The sequence below is a fragment of the Pyricularia pennisetigena genome, assembly GCF_004337985.1.
Source record: "Pyricularia pennisetigena strain Br36 chromosome Unknown Pyricularia_pennisetigena_Br36_Scf_18, whole genome shotgun sequence".
NCBI lineage: Eukaryota > Fungi > Ascomycota > Sordariomycetes > Magnaporthales > Pyriculariaceae > Pyricularia > Pyricularia pennisetigena.
In genome coordinates, this window is record NW_021940930.1 from 108577 (window position 1) to 118372 (window position 9796).

At 50.3% G+C, this 9796-nt stretch overlaps 2 protein-coding genes across 2 annotated transcripts; both read right to left on the bottom strand.

The window, feature by feature from the left end:
• Positions 1 to 5270: 5270 nt before the first annotated feature.
• On the bottom strand, positions 5271 to 7110 carry PpBr36_11287 (uncharacterized protein; the record flags this gene model as incomplete). Its single annotated transcript, XM_029898389.1, has 3 exons — positions 6958 to 7110; positions 5474 to 6844; positions 5271 to 5400 (listed from the first exon to the last, which is right to left on the bottom strand). The coding sequence occupies exons 1-3, from the start codon at positions 7044 to 7046 to the stop codon at positions 5271 to 5273; spliced, it is 1590 nt and encodes a 529-aa protein (XP_029743279.1). The 5' UTR covers positions 7047 to 7110.
• Positions 7111 to 7426: 316 nt separating this feature from the next.
• Positions 7427 to 8844, bottom strand: PpBr36_11288 (uncharacterized protein; the record flags this gene model as incomplete). Its single annotated transcript, XM_029898390.1, has 4 exons — positions 7427 to 7752; positions 7813 to 7895; positions 7962 to 8335; positions 8689 to 8844. 4 exons carry the CDS (start codon positions 8842 to 8844, stop codon positions 7427 to 7429), a joined length of 939 nt encoding a protein of 312 aa, XP_029743289.1.
• Positions 8845 to 9796: the final 952 nt, after the last annotated feature.

A 9796-nucleotide genomic window follows, 5' to 3' on the forward strand; every position in this document is an offset into this window, starting at 1 on the left:
CGTCGATCCATCCATGACGCGTAGGGGCATAGGTCATGCTGCGGGTTGATTAGGACATAATTGTCGCAACCCGAATGTTTTGAACTGCGGCGTTGTCTGAGTGGAGTCGTATTACGTACGCATGTTGCGAGGGGCAACCTGTCCGAAACACCCAAGTTCTAACGAATCGACCGATGCACGGACGTACTCAAGCGTAAAATTAACCAGGGCCTTGGGCCGGGTAAGTGGATCACATTTGATCCCATGCTCATCAACGATTCTTGGCGGCCATAAAACTTCGGCCTTCCATACTCATATGCACATCTGCAGGGACCAACTGTGCGGTCGTAATACTTAATGGCATTCATAGGCGGTTTGGACGGTGCTTAGCCTGTGTAGGCGATTGGCGATTCAGGGCTTCAGATAACGGCCGGACCACTGATTTAATCGCATACGATTGGCTGACCAAGCTCTTAATCCCGCGCACGGTGCTCTACCACCTGGCGCCAAACAATGATGGCTTCCTGGCTGCCCAATTTAATGTACTTCATCACGCGTTGAAGCAGCAAGTACCACACAATATTATATTAGCTGACCCTGAACGTACTTGACTGCGCATGAACGACGGCGCCTGCTGAGATAATTTTACACCACTTTTGCCCGGTGCAGGGATTTTCTTGTACGCCCCATCCATAGAACTCCACACCCGCACCGTACAAAAACATAGTGTGACCCATGATTACAGGGCCACCCTCCGCCTACGGAGCATGGTTCCGGTGGGTCTACCCAGCTCGACCACAGTGATTGCTTCCATGTCCGGTGCTTTTCTAACCGCCATGGACTATCAGCCCTGCCTTTCCGAGAAGCCGTTTGGACCGTTACCGAGGGTGCTTAGGTAATTCAGTGTGGACTTCCTAGCTTTGCATCCCAGAGTGGCCGGCGTCTAATGAAAAGTGAATAAAGCAGGAGCATGGGACGAAAATGACGATGGGCGTCCAGGAGCTTTTGGACGAGTTTGGTTCCCAATAGGTTCCAAGCAGGGTCTGTCTTGGCGCATCCAAATTTTTAGTCTGTTAGTTTGCCTAGAAGTCCAACAACACGGCGAGTAATCAAATTCTGCGAGAAAAACCCTCACTTTTATATGTCGCTTTTTCAGTAAGGCTACAGCGCCTTGACGAGGGAGTGTGTATTCTGGCCGCTTGCTGCCGACCCAACAGTGCCAGTGGCAGCAACAGGTGCATATGGCAGGCTCAAATTCCAATTCTGTTTTTTACCCGCACTTTGGGGTGAAGTTAATGCTGACTTTTCTGAGGGGTACTTTTTGTGACGGGCTCATTCCTATTGGCCTTCACCTCCCATAGAAAGATGTACATCAGAACGCATCGATCCCATCATCACACTGGCGGTGTCTTTTTTACTATAGTAGGTTAGGACTAAGCTAGACCCTAACAGGTAGGAATATTTGCAGCTCGAGCCACAGAAAACCAATATTGAGGAGCAAGGGGTTCGAGTACTTTCCTCCCACTTACCTGTAGCTGGTTGCCTGTGGGCTTCTCGGAATGCTACGTTAGTCGTCCGGGCCGGATGCGTTGTTCCGTGCAGCAAATTAAAAAGCGGTGAAGATCAGCAGAATGGGGGAGGGTAGATACGGACCAGGCCATTTTAAATGAGGAATGTTAAACATCCGCGCGAAATTGATTTTCATCCGCGAACTAGCCTAAAATGGAATAATATGTGGAGGTACTCCATAAATTTGTCCCCCCACCCAGATTTGTATGTACCTCGCAAACAACCAAGTACCTCAACACACTTTTTGCTCTCAATAGTGCTGTCACGAAAGCGATCCCAAAGAGACAAGGCTGCAATATAGGGGCGATTCTATTCGAAGATCTAAAGCTAAGTGTAAAGAAGAAGAAAGGCACGCAGTGCCAATCGCGTACACGCGCCTAAGCGAGCAAATAACAAACTTACCCTGGCGCCTTGTCACGTGAGGTGGAGCTAGTCACGGTTGGCAGTCGCCCAGGCACGCCACTCCGTAACAAGTGCAATGGTGGAATTTCGATCGCGCGTTTAACGCTTTTGTGAAAATGTTTCCGAAGGTGCAATACCTTTATTTTTGGCACATTATTAAAAATGTTATTTTGCATATAAATATATATGGGATAAAATATTGGGCGATAATGCATTTGTTAAAGGTTAAGGGCGTTGAAAATTGTAGATTTTGAAGGTTGTAAATGTTAAAAATTGTAGGCAAAATGAAAGCGTTTTAAAATTGGAATAGTCACGTGGATATCGGAGCGGATCAAGCTAGTTCCGGATGTAAATAACCAATCAAAATTGGTGAAAAACGTCCGTGCACACGCGCGCATTTGAATTTTTTAAAATTATTTCGAAAATCAAAACAATCAATTCGCCAACAACGCGATTTGCAACCACGAATTTAACGATTATCGTTTTTTTTTTTGCTCCTATTTGCGACGCTAATACGTTGTCTTAATATGCAAAACTGTCGCTGTTGCGAATACGAAAAAAACATTTATTTAAACCTGGGACGCGTAACTTTTACCTCCAATTCGCTGCCTTTACCACATTTATTGAGAGCAAAAATTTTGCATTGTGTTAAGGTACTTGGTTGTTTGCGAGGTACATGCAAATGTGGGTGGGGGGATAAACTTATGGAGTACCTCCACATATTATTCCATTTTGGGCTAGTACGTGGATGAAAATCAAACTCGCGCGGATGTTTAACATTCCTCATTTTAAATCCTTTATTGCGAGGATTGGCGATCAGTAATATGGTGGGGTTTCTTGTCCTTGTGGCTTGTTGGTTCGCTTCATGGTTGCTCGATAACAAGCTAGGCAACTAGGGGGGGGTGGGTACTCACTGGATTCGCTGCCTCGACTAACGCCTCCGGAGACCTTGAATGGCAGGCAGCTCTGTCGACTTACATCATCCCAGCAAAAAACGAGCCCCTCCTTTCCACAATTCCTGAGCACGGACTACAACGGGTGTGGCATCTTCTTATTTTACGCTGACTGTCTGTTTTGTCTATCCTACCCGTAGTTGCCGTAGGTGGACCATTCGTTCTTTCCGTTTCGTGCACATGCCACCATGGAGCAGCACATTAGCCCTTTCGACACTCTTGGTTTGGAGTATGGAATTTACTCAAAAGAACAGATCCAAAGCGCCTTCCGAGTGGTATCTTCGATAACTCATGGAGATTCTCGTAGCGAGAGCACGTCCAATAAGCCAAAATGGCTCACTTTCGAACAAGTGACCAACGCCAAAAACTTACTGCTTGATCTATCGCAAATGGGATCGCAATTTACGGAAAATGCAAAGAAATTCAGCATTTTCCCTGTACAGTTTTTGTGGAAAGAAAGGACAGAAAGAACCAAATCACATTCATATCCCCCTCAAAGCTACAGATCCACGAGTCATTAGCTCTTTGCGATGAATGTCAGGCTATCGTGCATAAAGAAGATCTGCGACGACATCGGCAAATCCACAACATCTACTGTTGATTGTCTCTGCAGGCATTGCAACGCGACAACGGGCTAGAAGCTGCCAGGAGGTACCGGGTTATGTTCCATGAGTGAGCTCGTCAGGTTGGCAACGCTTTCTACTGGTCGCAAATCCGGCTCTTTGGCAACTGTTCGACGCGATGTCACTAACGAACCTCAGGGCACCGCGCGTCGAACAATGTGCCGTGCGCTGACCAAACAATTATGCAAGGAGTGAATACTTCTTTCTCTGACACCGTTTAGCTGATTCGAAGACTGTTCAAGGAGTTCAGCTTATGACAACCGGCAACATGCCAAAGACAGTTAGCCAAGAGAATCTGTTACATATGTTCCAGGTCGGGTGTGACCCGTGAAGCAAATTGAAATCAAAGCCATGACATGGATTTTGGATATGAAGGCTCCAAATAAGCTGCATCGTATCCCAGCCTCGCACCGGTCAATCATTGTGCCTCTTCGTTTTTTGATCGTGGTTAGGCCTGTTTCGAAGTCGATTGCAATTGGAGCGGCGTGCGCCCGACTTCTATGTGTAGTCACAGAATGCAATAAATACTGCCGCTGCCGATTGGCATTAGATCAGGCAAACCTTGACGGACAGCCGGATGGTATACCGTATCCAGGGGTAAGTAAATATCGCTGCCTGCCACCCTAGTGGCTTGATTAGCCTACCTGTCGTTGACAAGCCGGTATGACGGGCTTGGAAACACAGCAGCCTTCTGGCCCGGCCAGATTTTGAAGTGGACAATTAGCTTAACACTTGGGATGTGTGATGGGAAGCAAGCACTCTCGCTTGCACGGGGAGGCTGAGGACAGACACCCGGAAACACTTCCGGTGGGGTATGGAAATCGGTTTGTGTCGGACTCGTTCCTATTGACGTTTCCCTCTACCGAGCCTTTTGAGAGGTTGATTTGGGGTGGCATTCCTGCACTTAGCTAGGAAACCAAAATGAGGCCATGCAGCCTCTCAGGGGTGCTGCCGCTTGTGTAGCGGGATCGCCCACTGCCAAGACTGTTAACCAGTTAATAGGAGGGTGGTGGGCCTCCCACATTGCAATTTCTCGGACGGGCAACCAATCGCAGGCTCCCAAGATACCTGGCAGAGAAGATCGTTTCCTTCCTAGCATACTGCTGCGTTTTGTTGGTCGAAACCAATCAGAATATCGGCTGAAATTTATCAAAAACTCGGATGCGCATGGCCCCTCCCCATCTATGGGATGCGTGATATGTCTCATGTTTTTTCCCTCGACGTGCCGGATGTCAGCAAGGGCACGGTTCAGGCATTTTTTAAAGACGTTGAACACGAGGCGGCGGTTTACAAACGTCTGCAACCCATCCAAGGTACATATGTGCCCGTCCTCCATTGATTCAGCTGGTGCCTAACAAACGAAGATGGAGGCCAGACACAGCAGAATCCATCAGGTCGATAGGCCAGTCAGATGACCGAGGTCTTTTCAGGTCTAAGGTTTGTAGAAACTGTGATTGCGCTTCTGTGGTTGTAGGAATTTACAATTCTTCCTAGACTCTGCGTTACGTCGGTAGCATTCCCTGTTTGTCAGGCCAGCGCGTTTCGCCCAATTGAGCCCCCGACCTTCTTTGGTCATAGCATTTTGAAACTTCTCAAGTGAGATTAAGGATATGCTGGTCTTAGGCTGATGTCCTCGTCTCAAGCTTCCCCAAAATGGTGTTATTTGAGGGTAGTCTGCCAACGATGCGCTTGCTCTGTTTCAATCCATGTAAACCATGACTAACAGAACTTCCACATTTCGAGCTCATGCAAGGCTGAACCATTGTCCAAACACATTGTTAGGATCACAACGCTTCTTCAGCTCCTGGAGGCGGGGTAGGCTGGAGCCATAGATGGCGGCCAGGTCTTCATCACCATGAGCAAAGTTGATGTAACTACAGCAAAAGGGGCTTTTGTGAGCTTCTATCATTTCGAAACTGGAAGGGAAAAAATGAAGAGAACACTTACGCAGGGTTGTGTTTGCCGCCGGCGGGACTGCCCCAAATATCACGCACTTTGGAAGCAAAGTCAAGGGCTTGGCCATCGAGGGCTGCGTCCTTGTACCAAGGAATGACAACGGCCTGACCGAAGGAGTTAAAGCGCAGCTCATCATGAACGGCGGTAGCAGTGCGACCAACGGACTGAGCCTTGGTAAGGTTGTAACGCTCAACAAGGACAGCCGAGTTCTGGGCACCGGGCAGCTTCTGGAAGCTGTCGTACAAGTCCCAGACGGCGGGCCAGGACAAGGCCTTCATGTTGGGGAGGGCAGTGGTGAAGGCGGGCTTCCGGTCGCCACGGGCACAGAAGAAGTCGTTGGGGGCGTTCCAGGCGGTGTACGGGGCGACGTGGGAGCTCTGGGTGAGCGGGGAAAGGGCATAGAGGGGTGCAAACGCCTTGCGGCCAGCCTCCTCGCTGCCACCGCGGAGGAAGCCAGTGACCATGATGGCCGAGTTGGAGAGAATGAAGAAGACGACCTGCTTGGGCAGGAGGGGTAGGTCTTCCACGGCCTGCGCAATCTCGGCGACCCTGGAACCATCAAATGTCAGAGTCATGAGCCAGGCGTTGCGGTTGGCGGTGGGGACGGCCTTGTAGGTGGCGTGGGTGACGATGCCGAAGTTGGGGCCAGCGCCGCGCATAGCCCACCAAAGATCCGGGTTAGAAGACGGGCTGACATTGATCGCCTCCCCGGCGGCGGTGATCACCCGGAGGGACAGCATGTTGTCGACGGCCATGCCCAGCTCGCCGATAAGGTTGCCATAGCCGCCACCGAGGCCGGCGCCGAGTGCGCCGACGCAATTACAATTGCCAGTCTGGACGAGCACCCCGGCCGCATCAGCAGCGGCGACCACATCGGATATGATGGCGCCGCCGCCGACGCGGGCAGTCTGCTTGTCTGCACTGACGACGACCTGATTCAGGCCCGCGAGGTTGAGGATGACGCCAGGGGTCTTGAAGTTGAGCGAAGCCCAGCCATTGCCGCCGCTCTGAGGGAGCAAGGGGAACTTGTTCTTGCTGCAGTACTTGACCACCGCTTTGATGTCGTTTTCGCACGTGGCGTTGACGACAACAACCGGCACGGGCGCGTCGAACTCACTCCATCGCTGGCGCACAGACACGCCCACGGTGGAGTACATGACGAGGCGCTCCAAGTCGGTGGCGACAGCGCGATAACCAAGTTCAACTGCCGCAGATGTTACCACTGTGATGAGCTGCAGGCCAGCCAGAAGGCGCTGCAGGTTCAAGACCGCCATTGCGCAGTCAGGATTTTCGCGCGGGTGGAAAAGAGTGTATGAGGTCGGGATGGAACGAGCATCGGTTGGTGGCCAAGGTACAGAGGTGCTTTAGACAGAGGTGCTCCGGTGGTTGCGCTTATGTACGGTCCTTGAGAGGCACGGACTGTGTTGTTGGAACCCCCTGGAATGGACACGGTTCTTGACAGGCCGCGAACTGACCAATGATTATTGTGGAGACCCGTTAATACCTTTGACGGGGGACCCTTGAACGATCCAGCCCGGCTGGCGTCTCGTTGGACGCTGTTCATCAAAAGGTACAGCGTCTGCCTTGCCACCGACTGCAAGTTAAAGGGGTTCGGCAGCGTCTGTTTAATCCCGGATGCTACCATCATCAGACCAGGTTGCAGTGCCCTGCGACAACGACCGCAGACCCATAGGTGGTCCGGCTCCCTCCCCCAATTCTAAACTTGCCCTAATTATTGTCGTGCGTTATTACATGATGCGGGATTCTTGGATTATATATAGAGGGAATGTGCCACTTTTCGGCACCCCGTGGCACATTGCCTACCTAGACATCCCTGAAGTAAGTACAGTACTGCGCGTGACCAAGGCCTAGCCTACAGGCCTCTTGCCAGCAACCCCACCAGTGATCATACATCGAGCCTACTCCCCAGGCCACAATCCAGCCTCAGCTGACCGCAGGCGTGGCAATTTCCACCGTCTGAGATATCACCGTCTCCTTGAGAATATTCCTGCCAAGGGGCTGCCCCGGCCGGGAACACTCGGCAGCATTCAGTTCCATTTCATTTAGCTCCATGTATGTCTTATTTTTAGTGTTGTTCCTTCTGGGAACCTTTCTGCTAGAACCGTAGCCGAGCTCGTACGAGGTGTTCCCGGTAACGGTTTTCGTGGGATAGAAATGGGTCCAGATAGGTCGCAGCGTCGGTAGGCAGGCGCAAATTACCGCCATTGAGAGTTCAATGTTCGTCCAGTAGAAAACCGGAGCAGTATAGTCTGGTCATCCAAATATCAGTTCCCACGCATTATTCCTATCAGAGCAGTGGCTGGTCTTACAAATGATATCGTTGGGATGTTTGGTATACTCGTGGGCGACGCCATAGATGGCAATCACGCGGGTGACACTGACGGCACAGGTTCTGTGAACAATGTGTCTTGTCAGCCGAGGCTTTTCATCCGACGACCAAGATCTTTCGTCAACTTACGCGGCCCCTAGACTTAGCATTCCAATGACAGCGATCTTGGTCTTGAGCTTGAGCTGGAGGCGCATCACCAAGGGGATCGGCAGGATCAAAATCGCAAAGTCGGCGATGACGTTGGTGTATAGGACTGTAAGGAACATGGCCGTCTGATTGACGCAGTTTTTGCTCTCGAAGAAATCGATAAAGGTCGTGATGGGGTAGCAGGTGAAGAGATGCGAGAAAAAGAAGCTGACCGTCCATATGATGACGTAGACGAGCATGCCAAACACAACCCTTTTGAACAATGCATTGGGAAAGAGGTGGAGGTAAAGGACAAGAATGGACGACTTGACCAGGCCGAGGCCGAGAATCGATAGCATATTCATGGCAAACTTAGACTGCGCAGCGGATCGATAAGTCGGTAATGTATTCGACAATGCGAGCAAAGGAAAAGGGGATGAAACGAAGGATAAACAACGGAATCGAGCTGAACGAACATCTTCAAAGAATACTAGACCCGGATCGTTCATGTCGGCTGTTCCATCGGGAAGTAGTGGCTGGTGAGCACCCAAGTGCCCACGAAAGGCTGCTGCGGGGGGAATCAGTGTCGTCCAAATTTAGATAAACGTTCGGGCGCGATCTGCTCACCTGCCAACTGCAAAGAAGAGCAACAGATGGAAAGGATCTGCACATTTCATATTTAGCAAGAAAACACAAGAGCCACCTATGCGCATCTAATCAAGAGACGTACGAGTGCTCCTCCAGCGAGGTAGTCATCCAACATAAAGCGGCTGATCAGTAGCCTTGCCCATACTCGGAGTCCGTAGAATGTCATGGGAAATATCATGAATACAACCGCCAGAGCGATCACCTGCTCCTTGGAGTATTCCGTAGACATGGAGACCATGGTGTCGACAGAGCAGGTCTTGGGGGACCTGGAATACGGGAAGAAAATTACAAACTGACGTGTCAGTGCACGTTTATAGAATTAAGGGGGGATTTAGTAGAAGTAGGTCAACTAGAAAAGTTTGCTCAACGTTGGACAGCACGATGGTATTTCGACCATGACCTGGGAGCTTTGTGTATGACGCAGATGCCAAACCACCTTGTGAAGATATATCGTCTTATTTATTGGGCGACGGCTACGTCGGGGAGCCTTGAAGATAAGAGGATGAAACCCCCGCGTCATAGCAGCGACAGTGAAATAAAAGTATCCAGGTAGGGAGATATCCCGCCTCGGACCTTTGCTCATATCAATATATTAGGTTGACGTAATGACAATGCTTTTGTGATAGGGCAGGCTGCCTAATTTCAGTGGTGACAGGAAGCTCCCCACTTGCGAAGTCACCTTGAAATTTCAATTCAAACCGGGTAGGGATTCTAACATCGCAAGGGGTTTTTTTGGTTTTTTTTTCACTGCGAGAACTGCCTGGACCCCTTTCGAAAGCACCCTGGACTCCCTAAACTTTATGCCGCTTGGGGGCTAGATTTCATAAAGGCCAATGTGAAAGACCCGTCACAAAATTCACCCCTGACCAGCATCAACTTTACACCCAATCCTTCGTCATGGGCCCGTAACTCGCAACCAACTTTGATCGCGTAAGCAGGTGGATCAGATGGACAGCGACCTGTCGGGGGTAGGATATTATGGCAGCGAGCAAGTATCCTTGCAACTTGTAATCAAGATATCCATGCACTGTAGCTCCGTTGTTCATGACTTCCCCAGTCTACATCCTTGGGGCCAGAAAAAAGGGTCCAGAAATGCGGACGAGAAAAGTAGAGTGGCGTAAACGAACTCTGAGTGCTTACTTAAGGCGGGAGATCTTTTTCTCGTGGAGATCCCGGCCTCAGAAGCACCT